Source organism: Sander lucioperca, chromosome 12, assembly GCF_008315115.2.
Source record: "Sander lucioperca isolate FBNREF2018 chromosome 12, SLUC_FBN_1.2, whole genome shotgun sequence".
Taxonomy (NCBI): Eukaryota; Metazoa; Chordata; class Actinopteri; order Perciformes; family Percidae; genus Sander; species Sander lucioperca.
The window spans coordinates 32,559,174-32,572,373 of NC_050184.1; the positions used below are offsets into that span (position 1 = coordinate 32,559,174).

At 37.6% G+C, this 13,200-nt stretch overlaps 2 protein-coding genes across 3 annotated transcripts; one reads left to right on the plus strand and one right to left on the minus strand.

Moving 5' to 3' along the window:
* The first annotated feature begins 2,638 nt into the window (after nt 1-2,638).
* Nucleotides 2,639-7,062, plus strand: LOC116043550 (cell adhesion molecule 2-like). 2 transcript variants are annotated; one of them, XM_036007758.1, is made up of 5 exons: nt 2,639-2,867; nt 4,327-4,386; nt 4,535-4,588; nt 4,793-4,840; nt 5,441-7,062. In XM_036007758.1, the coding sequence occupies exons 2-5, from the start codon at nt 4,335-4,337 to the stop codon at nt 5,611-5,613; spliced, it is 327 nt and encodes a 108-aa protein (XP_035863651.1). In that variant the 5' UTR covers nt 2,639-2,867; nt 4,327-4,334; the 3' UTR covers nt 5,614-7,062. The 2 variants fall into 2 exon arrangements, with proteins under 2 accessions (XP_035863651.1, XP_031146174.1); XM_031290314.2 differs by having other exon boundaries at nt 4,529-4,588; nt 5,441-6,370.
* A 1,563-nt stretch (nt 7,063-8,625) lies between these two features.
* dazap2 (DAZ associated protein 2) lies at nt 8,626-12,488 on the minus strand. The gene is made up of 4 exons (XM_031290313.2): nt 12,242-12,488; nt 11,024-11,142; nt 10,697-10,942; nt 8,626-9,980 (listed from the first exon to the last, which is right to left on the minus strand). Exons 1-4 carry the CDS (start codon nt 12,252-12,254, stop codon nt 9,852-9,854), a joined length of 507 nt encoding a protein of 168 aa, XP_031146173.1. The 5' UTR covers nt 12,255-12,488; the 3' UTR covers nt 8,626-9,851.
* Nucleotides 12,489-13,200: the final 712 nt, after the last annotated feature.

A 13,200-nucleotide genomic window follows, 5' to 3' on the forward strand; every position in this document is an offset into this window, starting at 1 on the left:
TTCACTCACAAAACTGGAATCTGTTGATTAGGTGTGCACTGTAAAGATAAAATCATTATGTAATTCTGAACAATGATCTTTTTTTGTATTAGGTTTAAACACATTTTTTGAATATGAATATGTAAAGCTTATATAAATTATGTGTATGAGATGTGTACACAATAAAACCTATCTTGTTTAATTTAATATAAAGTAAGGTGTGTCAACAGCTGTGGTTGCTTCTCTGCCAATGGAGGTTTTAAAATGATAGGGACAAAAACAACGAGCTCTCACTCAGCTCACATTTCTCAGCTGACTTAATCGTAGTCGTGCATTGCCAGACCCTCCTCCACAGCGCTGCGGAGGAGGGTCTGACTAGTCCACAGAGCATTCTGGGATGGGAGAAAAACGTGCGCGGGTTTATTGGCATTTCTTCAAACCAATCACGATCGTCTCGGGCGGCGCTAAGTGTCGAGCGGAGCCACTGTGCCTCTGCAAAATAGCCTCGGGAAGGAACTTGTTTCGGTGGAACGTGTGTAAGTTCAAAGGTTGTTTTAGTCGTGCAATAACAGAAAACTCAGATTGGACAGATAGTCTAGCTAGCTGTCTGGATTTACCCTGCAGAGATCTGAGGAGCAGTTAACCATAGTCCTCAGAAATCCACCTAACTTAATCATGACCTCCAACATAACTTGCATTAATGGAAAAGCTAAGAGATATGGCTTCATGCCATAAGAGTCATAAATGTAAAACCTTCAAAATGTTTATTTGGACCAGATGTCTACAAAAAGGAGCAGTTGCATTCCAGAGCTAAAATGTTGGGAGTAGTCTGGCAATGAGAGGTCAGTCTTTACCGCATTAGTTCGATGATAGTCTTGCATTGCCAGACCTTAGTTCGATGATAGGAAAATGTGTGTTTTTGCTTCATTCATTATAAGAAAAAGACATCAGCTCTGAGCTTGCTGAAATGTGTTGTGGTCAACTGAACGTCTTGAATTGTGACCACTAGGATTTTCATCATGGTAGACAGAATCAGAACAAAGCAACCACTTACTGACACTGAATGTGTGAAAAAAAGATGATCACGAGAGGAACCACAGACTACAGACATTTTGAATGACAGCATTCAAGCAGTTTTTTTAAAGGTTTAAGCAAATGTTTAACCCTTTTAAATCCTTTATTTTAACTGTGAAGTCACCTGGATGATTATTTCCCTAATGACATGAACTCTGAAGCTGTCAGCTTGAGAGACAACCTACTTATGGAACAGAGAGTGGGTGGATTTGAGGACATGTTTTCCTTGTTTACAAAAACAGGAAGGGAGGAGTGATATATTTATTATAGTATTTATGTATCATCTTATCTTGTCCAGTTGAATATGACTGACTTTGTAACTTCTTTTAAAATGAGTACTCCACACACAAAGATGATTTTACTCATCTTTGAGGAGTTATCTATCTCAGCTTTGAGAAGTGCTTTTAAAAACGTGGTTGTTTACCATGCAGGAAGGATGTCGGGTGGGCCCCAAAATCAGACCGGCACAGTGCTGGTTTGGGCCAGCCTGGCATGGAAAACAAAACACCACATGCACAAACAGCACTGTTAACATCAGAGTCTAATATACACATATTTCACATGGCTTGATGTGGCTGAATCCCTAATTAGAAAAGCTACCACACAGGCTCTGCTGAGACAATATGAAATCTGGCACAGCCAAATGGAGTGCAGCAAATTAAAGATGCTACCAAGTTTCCTCATGGAACTTGTTAATATATTACCATTGCTCTGAACTGCCTTGCACTATATTTATATTTAAATCTTAAATCTCAGACTATACTGATATCACACTATTCCTTCCCTCTCTTCAATTGTTATTGTATATTTTTTGTACATTTCTAAATTATATTGTATTGTTGTTATACTGCATACTTAACAGTATTTTACTGTAGTATTTTTATTTTGTAATATAACCTTTCTGTTTTTATTCTTATATGTTAAGAGAGTGTAAAGATTAACCGGAGTCAAATTACTTGTTTGTTTGCGCAAACCTGGCCAATAAAGCTGATTCTGGTATGCTCGACCCATGGTAGGAACTGAGAGTCAGCATACCTCGCTTGGTAAGCATTTTCATCATTATAATTAATTATTTTTAATTATATTTTATGACATAGAAAAAAATAATACTGTAACTGAAAAATGAATGAACAAGTTAATTGATAATAGATAGATAGATAGATAGATAGATAGATAGATAGATAGATAGATAGATAGATAGATGGATAGATAGATAGATAGATATTGATTCATCCCGAGGGAAATTTTAGGCATCCAGTAGCTTAGACAAACATAACACAGCAAACACATATATCTCACATACATAAAAATCACTTACAGAAATGTAAATAGTTAACAATTTGTGAAGTGATTACAAAGGTCTGGTATGGACTGACCATGTGATGCAACATGTAAATAATTCATTTGTATCCTTACTGTAGAATGGAAAGTCAAAATAAAACTAAATTTAAAAAAAAAATGCAAAGAAGAAAAAAAAGATCTGCCTTAAAATAACATTTCTAGCTAGCACATCCTCTACTCTGTTCAACATTTTACCTCATAAGTGATACATCTTGCTAATACACAATCTTTGAAACGGAGAGGTGGGGAGGAAAGGGAGGGGCGGAAATCGAGAGCGTGTGCTCAGCTGCATGACTCACTCATGAGTGCTGCTGGGAGAAAAAGTCTAGACTTTCATCATAGACAGTAGACGCAGTTTCAACAGACCCACACGCAGCTTACATTTCAAATTTAAGTCAGCAAGTTTGGGTTAGTTTTCTCTACCTTGACGTCAGCGAAACAGTTTGGTGTGTGACCCGCTCCGCTGCGCCCAGGTAAGCCCACACAACAGCTGTGATGAACAATGTCTGACTGTTTGGCGTTGAGAACCGTGAAGGCTTCGCCGGGAAGTGTACACTAGTTACACGAACCGTCTTAAAGTCTTATTCTTTGGGTGGTTTTGTGTTAAGTAAGCTAACTTAGTGAGGACTACGAAGACGTTTTTCCTTTTAAAGGTTAAGGCGTAGACAAAGAAAGTCGGTATGTCGGTAACAATGGTGAAAAAGGTGTTGTTGACCGGTTAATTTTCATATAATGTCAACGTGTTTATGGGTTTGTTTGTGTGTGATTCTTCTAGGTAGCCAGTGAGTTAACTAGCACTAACCATGAATAGTAATTCCACCTTTTAAGAAAGTGCTTATTTCTTGCATTGGAAATATCTTTCTTCTTATTTTGGTACTGATATGACACAATTGATTATTGTAGTTTTATTTATTTTATAAAATAGGCAATAATAAACGTGCTACAGCCTATTTAGTAGAGTGTAATATACAATATACAAAAAGTTGTACTTTAGCAAAGTATTTTTCTTGTAATACTGCTTAGTACATCCACTTGACTAGTCGATTCATTATTAGTTGATCAGAATAAAATGAATCGGCAATTCCTAAAGGGTATTGTTTAAGTAAATTTTCAAGCACAAATGACAAAAAAAAAAAATCAGCAATAAAACATATCAGTCGATATTACGCTGCAGCCCTGGACTAAATCTGGAATCGATTGATCAAATCGAAACTTGATCAGCTTATAACATATGATATGTTGACTTGTCATATTAACCTATCAACAGTTTGTCGTTACACTAGCTCCACCTCCACCAGATACAACAATAATTGTGGCAGTAATAATAACCCCAAAAAATGTTACCACTCTGACTGGGGCCATTCTCCTGCCCTAATGACTGCTTGTACTATCTCCATTAAGTACATTTTGCGGATCATGGCTGCAAATAAAGATGATTTTTTTTGTTAATCATTAGGACTATGAAACATAAGAAAACAGTGAAAAATGCCCATTGGAATGTCCTCTAGCCCAAGGTGATGTCATCAGATGTCTTGTTTTGTTCAACCAACTGTCCAAAACCCCCCAAATATTCAATTTAGAGTAATTTAGGACCAAGAAGAGCAGGAAATGCCCCCATTTTAAGAGCCTGTTGGCATTATTGCTAAAAGAAAAGTACTCAAAATAGTAACCGATTAATGTTTCTAAGTACTTCTACCACCGGTGTGTTCTGATAGATCGTCGTTGCATCACAAGGGATTCGGAAATAAATAAAGAGGTGTTACAGGTTTGTTTCAGTCCCAGCCCTTCATAAACAGATTAGTGTGGCCCAACACTTTGGCCTAATATTCCCTCCTCAGCCAGCCAATATGCAGTTACACAACTTGCTACTAGCCGACTGTGAGCTGAAGATGGAGCCCTGTGACATTTTTAACACACTTTTCTATCTTCCAGATTCAGATATGGTGCCATCGCCAACACTCTCCACGTATATGAACACAAATGTGACAGAGGGTGAGTACACTGTTTATTTAGTTTAGATGTTTTAGGTATGTTATGAATGTACTCCCACTAGTCGCAGCCAACATGTATCCTGATATCATAACCTTAACGTTTGTGTTGCTTTATCAACGTGTCATGCTTGTGTTTTGTTCAGCATCAGATATGGGGCCTTTAACATCCCTTCCTACACAAGCAGACACCACCATGATTCAGGGTAACTCCTACACTTATTTGGTCTGTTCATGTTTTCTATAACTGGCACACAAACCAGTCTCCTCCTCGACCCACACAGTAGTGATACATGGTACAATGTACTTCCTCTTCTCTACAGTAGAACAATTGAATTGCCTTTTTACACGGTCTGTAACGTCACCAGTGGTTTGAAAATCAATTTCTTTGCTTTAATTTCCCCCCTCAGGGTTAACAACAGCAGCCCCTGCCAGTCCAGACTCCGCAGTTGTAGCAGGTAACCATTCACACTTTTATCGTAAACTTTTTCTTGTCATGTCTCAAAATGGCATTTAACCCTATTACTTCAAACCTCTAATATTGACTGTTGATTTGTGTCTATCCTACTGTCTACTTTATTCCCTTATAATGCCCATATTTAATGCTGTCTTTTTTTAAACTTTATCCTTGAACTGCTATATAGTTTTTATATTCCTATGTCTACATTATTCTCTTATATTGTCCATATTTAATGCTGGTCTCTAGACTTTATCCTTGAACTATTGGACTTATTTGCACTACCACCATGACAAACTCATAGAGCACCTTACCATGCATACTGAATCACAGGGTCAGTTCCTGCCCTGTCACTGCAAGCCCCTCATGCTTATACATCCCTTAGTACATTCATGTGGATTTTTTATTTAGTATATTTTCTTTTTATGGTCCATATTATTCATGTGGATTTTTTTTTATTTGTTATTTTATCATCCTGTTTATGATGTATGTGTATGTTGTGTGTGATGTCTTTAAGCTAATGGGACCTTGAATTTCCCCTTGGGGATCAATAAAGTAAATTTTTTACATACAAGTAACATTTTTTGCCTTATTTTTCCAGGGGTTATTGTTCTCATCCTGCTGACGGTCGCTGCTTTGGGCTTCCTGCTTTACCGGTATCTCTGCCACAACAAAGGAGACTACAGGACGACAGGGGAGGCAGCTCCGGGGGATGACCCCGATGACGAGTACAATAACCAAGCTGCGAGCGAAAAGAAGGAATACTTCATATGAACCTGGTAAAGACTTACAGAGAGTGAGTGAAGAAAGACAAAAGGGTCTGTAAAAGACTAAAAAGGATATAGGACTTTTTTTTTTTTTTTTTTTAATGCATCTGTGTTTTGAGGGGAGGCCGCGACTTTCTGCACACGGGGCAGAGAAAAACCTTGTTTTAGATTTTGTTGTGGGAAAAAAATGCAGAGGCGCTCAAGCAATACCAAAGATAAGATTGTTACAGTAAGAGTGAATATTATTGATGAATGAGGAGCGGGTGACCGACAACAGGTGTGTGTTGAGATTAGCAGAGCTAGGCATGAAACAGGTGGTGGGATTTTAGTGTGCCACAGTTACAGGATCAGTTAATACTCAGCAGGAATCAAAATGTAAGGCATTTGTCTGCTACACTGTTTATCAGCCAAGTTTTAGGCCTCTAGTATCTGCAATACGCTGTTTTATTCAGACCGTTTTCTATTCTTTTTTTTACACCAAACAAACCTTGTGCAAGACGTGTTGTGAAGCCATTGGGGGAAGTTACTTCTATATTGATATGCCTTTTACAATTATAGTTTTTCTATGTAATTATTTTATAAGCTAAAAAAACAATGTTCTCCTTTTGAATTCAGGACAGCCTAAACATTATTTGTTGTATTTGATTGTGTTGTACCTGGTTTTGTATTATTTCTTGCCAGACACAGTAACAGATGACTTCCCTATTTGAGACAAATATGGAAGGCAATAAAACTTGATTTTGGACTAGTGCCATTGTACAGTGTGACCGCTTACAGTGGTGTTTAATGCATTTCGAAATAGGCAATGTCAGGAGCCCACAATCTGACTTTGAATGGATGATCAATGCACAAAGAGTTGAAATGTTTGAGAACATACAGCACAGAATCCCACTATAATGAAGCTTATGCTCAGTATTTGTTGACTTTTAAGAGTCGACTGACAAAATATTAAGACACACCTTCGATAAATGACAAACCACAGCTTCAAATGATAATAGCTGTGAATTAAAATCTGACGGTATCAACAAGAACCGAATTTAATAAGCTTCATCAAAGGTGTGATTTATTGTGGGTTGTTGGATTAAAATGTGGTGGACGCGATAAACTGGTGACTCGGTGTAATGCTAGGTTGATTGTGACAAAAATACAGATCCATATTTGACTCAATACCTTTTTATATCAAAGTGACAATATTTTGGTTATTGATTCTTTCATACAGTATGTATACTAAACTAAGGTGGGTGATAATTAGTTATGACAAAAAAAATCTTTAGTGATATAGGTATGAAGGCCAAGCAAGTAGAAGCATCCACTCAAACAATCAAGTAAGTTGGTGAAACGATCAATTACCTGTGATGCAGTCCGGCCAGCGAAAGACAACATTTAAGCTATAATCACAACAAAACAATAACCAAAATCCCAGATGTTATCTCAGGTCACAGTCTTGAAATAAAAAAAATTAAAAAAAAATTCTAATACATTGTATATGTAAATCAAATTAAACAAACATGCAGCATTTCAAATTTCCAAAATAACCTTTATTCTAAACTTACATTTTAAATTTTAAGTTTAGTATAAAAAAGTTAAGTGCACCTAAGATCTTTTTTTTTTTTCTTTTTTTTTCAAAGTACTCCACCTTTGACACTCATCTCCTTTAGTAATCTTAAAAGATCGAACATGTACCAAAGTCTATCACATCACTTTAGTACATACATCTATTTTACAAAATATTGTAAAGAGAATCCCTGAACTATATATGTCCATAATCCTTCAACAAAGAGTAATCCATTTGCTGGCTGTGGTTGGCATAGCATCTACTGGTCAGCTGTAGTTTACAGTACTTCATATTGCTGGGACAGAGCCACCGTTATGCTGCTTTACAAACAGTTGGAGCAGAGATGGAATAAAAAGAGAAAAAACATTTTATTTAAGTTTTGATAGCTGTGGCCTCTCCCCCAGCAGAACTGTATGAAACGACAGCACGAGTGAGAATAAATAAACATTGAGCCAATTTAAAAACAACTCGAGTGACACGTCAGTCACGTCTGGTAGAGTAGCTTGGTGTAGGAGCTGCTGTGAGGAGTTCATCAGATGAATGAAGCACGTTTCCAGACAGCTGGTCTCTCCCACTTAACACTGAAATTACTGAATGTTGGTCGACAGCAACAGCGTTTGTTTTCTGGCGGCCACAGCTGTTAAAACTTGATACCGTGTGTCGGATACCCAGTGACACATTGACGCTACCAGACACCAAAATGGAAGAATATCTACAAATATACGTTTGTGGTATCCATGCCGACTTACCTAGTTTCTGTTTCAGATACCTTTTTTTATTGTAAGTTTGCAAGATAACGTATTGTGTAAAGATTCTAAAGTTTAATTAGCAGCACAAAAATGTCTTGGAAATGAACAATTATGCTGACAGTGATATAGCCTCTTTGCAAGTTTGCATACACTTTCAGGCTACTACTACTACACGACACACCTAGACATTATTTTCAATGGACTAGACTAGATGCATTTTCTAAATCTAAAAAAATTCAAAATTCTCACAGCTTTCTTTAAAAAAGTCATGAAAACAGAATTTAAAAAAAAAAGTGTAGCCCCTTGTCCACAACCTCTCAGATTTGCTTTGCAGTGCATGTCAGATAAAAAGTATTTAATCAAATTTTTTACATAGCAAAAAGGTGCAAAAGTATGCAACAACTTAAAGATGTGATTGATTCACATAAAGTGACGTTAACACATTAACTAACAATTGCAGTCATGTCAGACTGAAGGTCTTGGTACCAACAATCTCATACCTGCTTATTCGATGATATGTTTACTTTTTTTTATTTTTTTATTTTTTATTTTTTTTTTAAATTGTGACATTTCAAATTTCAAGTCACGACCAAACAGAAGTGCATTGTAGACCAAATCTTTGGTACAACCAGCTCATTGGTTCTACTAACAAATGTATTAGCCTAACTAGTCATGTAAATGTGGAAAAGTAATGAAGGAAAAAAATAAAATAAAGAAACACTGAAATATTTATTAAAGTCTCCTCAACCTTTGAAAACGTTGACAAGAAACTAATGCTATCACAAAGGTGACATTTTCCTACGGTGAATAAATACTTTAGAAATTGGTTTAATGATACCAAATGATACGGTGTGAAAAGACAGAAAAAGACAGTGGATGATAGTTCTTGAAGTCTGTACAATAAAACATTTAGTGTATAAACTCTGGGTATCCGACTGTGAAATAAAAACAGGAGACTGCTAAATGCTAAAATGTTACACCAACCACCGCTTCCCATTCAACTTACTATTTGGATTTTCTTTAAATTTCTTTCCTTTAAGTTTACTGAAGTTAATTTGTTTTAAATTCGGGCTATCCCCAGTGCTCTTTGGCACTTGACTATGTTCATCTACAAATTGCCCAACAAGGTACAGTAAACCACTTTGGATATTGCATGAAATCTTTTCTTTAATTATTTGCTTCAGTTTAATTTATCTAAATTTACAAGTGATTTAAATGTAACAATCTGTTAAGACTGTACAACAAATTTGCTGTTATATTTTGGATACTGTGCAAAGGACAAGACAATTCTAGCTAAAAGCATCCAAGATGCTACTTCTTTTCTTTTTTTGTATAGTTGAGATGTAATTTCTCATGGTCATACTGGTATTTACATGAAACTATTACACATCTACTAATTTAACTACATTAAAAGTTTTTCAAAAAAGACAAATGGAAATTTTTTTTTTTTGCGCTTTAACTGCAACTTTAACTGCATTTCACTTTCACCATAAAGCAGCTAAACTATATAATGCGGGTCTGATATTTCAATATTTCATTTACGTAGCTTTTACAGGTATACAAGAACATCTCAAGGTAATTTGCGATCCATTCGATCAAATGAGACCAGGTCTCTTGGAACAACTACAGATGCCTGAAAGAGGTCCAATCTGGAATGACCAAAGAGGTTAGACCCAATGGAGGATTATGGAATGAATTCTACGACATTAAAAAGTTGCATTTGTCCTCTTCAGGCAGTAGCATTCGTCATTTGATCTCTAGGTCAGAAGTGGAGTACTGTACCTTTCACAAGGGCTCTAAAATATTACATTCCGTTAGGTGATATCAGTATTGTGGCATGACCAAGCAGCCTGAAGAGGGAGGCGTATGGGGATGGGGGGAAAGAACTGGGGCATCATTTGGGACGGGGGACACGGTTTAGGCATGAAGGAGGAGTTGCTGTTACCAGATGGTATAACCTCCACTGGATCCACCCAGGAAGAAGTTATTCTTGCGCTGTGCCATTACAACATTGGCACCCTGCATGGCAGCCAGCTGAGCTGCATTGGGGGGATGTCCAGGAGGTGGGGGCTAGAAAATGGGAGAAACGGGCACAAACATTGTTAAGAGAGCTGCTCAACTTTGGATTTGATACAATACTGAAATGAATTCTTAGTCTGGCTATCACCAGACCAAGCTCAACCTCTTAAGATTGAACATTAGTCTGGGGAGTCTGCTCTGTATTTTCTACTTCACAAGAGGCGTGATCAACGGGCATAGTTCAAATGACTCTGTACGCAATTGGATAGTCCTTCAACCAATCAGACCAACGATCCGGGTGACGTACTTTACTCAATTCTTTTGGCCACCAGTGGGGCTAGCTGGTAAATTAGGCTTTTACCAAAGCCGGCAGTAAGGCAAACACATCCTTCTTTTGTAGGAAATGTTCCAGGGCAAGTTTCTGTTCCGTTTTCAGAGAAAACTTGCCATTGAAATCTTTTTAAAACCGCAGCGACATCAATGGGTTGCTGCACTTCGGTGGCCGCCATGTTGAATATAAAACAAAAAGCTGCTTGCCGTCGCTTCTCTATAGTCATTGTGTTAAAACCGCCAACAGCGTGCCAGGTGGATAAGCCAGTTTGTGATTAGTCCCCGCAGATTTGTAACGGAAGCAGAATAGAAAAATGTACAGGTTTCCAGCCTGGGCTGCAGGGCGAAATCAAATCGCCGGCAGATCGGTCTGGGTTTACCCAGACTAATGAATTCCTGCTCCTTTTTATAAATTAGCGAACTAGGTGGATACTCACTGGAATGGAAACACCGCTGCCTGCTGTGAAGCGAGCACCAGCATCATAGCTGCTATCCACCATCACTGTTGAACCATGGGGGTACATGGCTCCCATGGGGTAGTAAGCCATGGGGACATTCTGGCCCATTTGCCCAACAGGCATATGTTGCATGGGCATAAACATCTGAGCACCAGGGTAGTGAGAGGACATCTGCGCCACCTGACCGGGCACCTGATGTGGAAGCACATATCTGGGCTGGTATATCTGCAGACAACAGAAATGAAAAGTCAGAACTGTTCACTGAGAGTATTGTGTTATCATATGACATATAAATGTAATAGTTACCTCAGAATATGCAGGTGGTGTGTCTGTGTAAGGAGGGGCCTGAGGAGACATTTGCATAGCAGGGGGGTATACAGGTGCAGAGCTCTGCTGAGGGTACACAGCCTGCTGTTGATATGAACCTGCAAAACAACATTTTACTTTAAGCAAATGGTTGTCTTTTAGTCTTAGCAGTGACTGACCCAGAAATCCCAGGTTGAGTGAGTGATGGTGGGTTTTTTTGGCACTGTGTTGTTGAATTATGACAACACTAAACAAGAATTTTAGAGGTCAAATGTTTATCAGAAGCAGTCTCTGTCACAAAAAGTGCATGTTTTACTATGTGGTTAAAGAATACCACATTTTCAACAGTAATAGAAAATATCTGATTTAAATATGAACAGAACTTTAGTACAGCCCATAAGTACAATTTATTTTTTATACAAAAAGATAAAAAAAAATGGCCATGGTTTTTTTTTTTCCCTGCCAAGGGTTTCCAAAAACCCTATAATGACATAACAAAACTATGAACTAAGTATGACAAATGCAGATTAAATGATTGTTATTTCAGGAACAAACGTATTCCAAAAACATAAATGCATCGAGACAAACGTATAACACATCTACACAGAGTTGAGCAAATAATCGGTAGATTAATAGATAATGAAAATAATCGTTAGTCGCAGGCCTACTTGGGCGCTTCAAACCCTGAAAGCAACAAAAGATCTGAGTATGTTCAAATGAGGTGCATTTAGCGGAGAAAAAAAAGATTACACAAGGTATGTAACGTTACATATAAATATACTTAGACACATACTATATTGTGCATAGTAACAATAAAAAAATGGACTATTATTAAAATTGTGGATACAGATTTAGATTTCCATACAATGTAACGTTTAACCAAAACAGTCAAATCTGCCTGTATTGAGGGATGCTAGCTAACCGAAAATATGTGACCTGGCCACTAGCTAATGCTGTGGTGATATAAGGTGACAGTAAATTTAGGCGTTCATTATTTACATCTAAAGTATCTTATAATAAACTAGATGCCCAAAATCAACGTGTGTCCTACACGGTTAGCCAGAAAACGTCCGTTTATTGTCATGTAACAGTTACGTAGCTAGCTTAACGTGAAGTCCGCTTCAGATATAACGCTAACGACAGCTCTTCATCTCTAGCTATATCAGGGCCGTAAAACGGACAGCTGACTAATTACCTAACCGGGGTCTGGATAAATACCTTTGTTGTTCATTTTTCTGGATTGATCCGGAGGCTGAGGAATATCTGATTAAACGGAGCTCTGCGTATCTTGTCACGGCCTTATAACAGGTTACGGCTTCACAATCATTCACTTCCTTGTTTTTCAGCTTCTTGTTGTTGTGGAAGTGGTGACGTCAGTCGTTCTCTATCTGTGGTTCGACGCACTCGGTGTTTTAAAGGCGCGCGCCCCCTACCGTTAGAAACGGAGGAGTTCAGTGAATGGAGATGAACTGTTGACTTCTTATGTTGAGGTCCTGGGTGGATAATATTTTCCATCCAGTCAGAAATACATTTATTTCCACTTAACTAACTTAACAAAAAGCACCTCAAAACAGCAGGTGTGACACTACTACAAAGTCATAGTCACATTGTTAGGCAGATGGAAGTCCTTGAATATGGCTACTCTATTTAAAGAAAAAAATAGCAGGCCATCAAAAAACAAAGGATGCCTTAGTGGGCCTACACACAAACATAGTTCTGCAAAGACAATGAGCAGTACCAATTCATAGAAGTAAATAGGGCTGGGCAATAGATTGACATTATATCAATATATGAGACTATGTCGTCTTCAATAATGGACATCGTAATATCCTTGTCAAATAATATGACACACAGGGCCCAGAATGTTGTGCTACGCCCCTGGACACAAGTGTTGTTTTTAAAGGCTGCATTAAGTTATGTAATTTTCTGAACTTACCAGCCTTTTCTAGCTGTATTCTATTATTTGCCATTAGTCATTATATCCACATTACGATTAGGCCTATTTATCAAGAATCACATTGGGTAAATATTTTGTGAAAGCACCAATAGTCAACAATACAATATCGCCGCGATATTGACATTGATGTATTTCATCAAAAATTTTGTGATATTTGTTTTTCTCCATATCGCTGTTCGTGTAGCAGCACAATGTTTTTAGGCTATCTATTATTTCACTG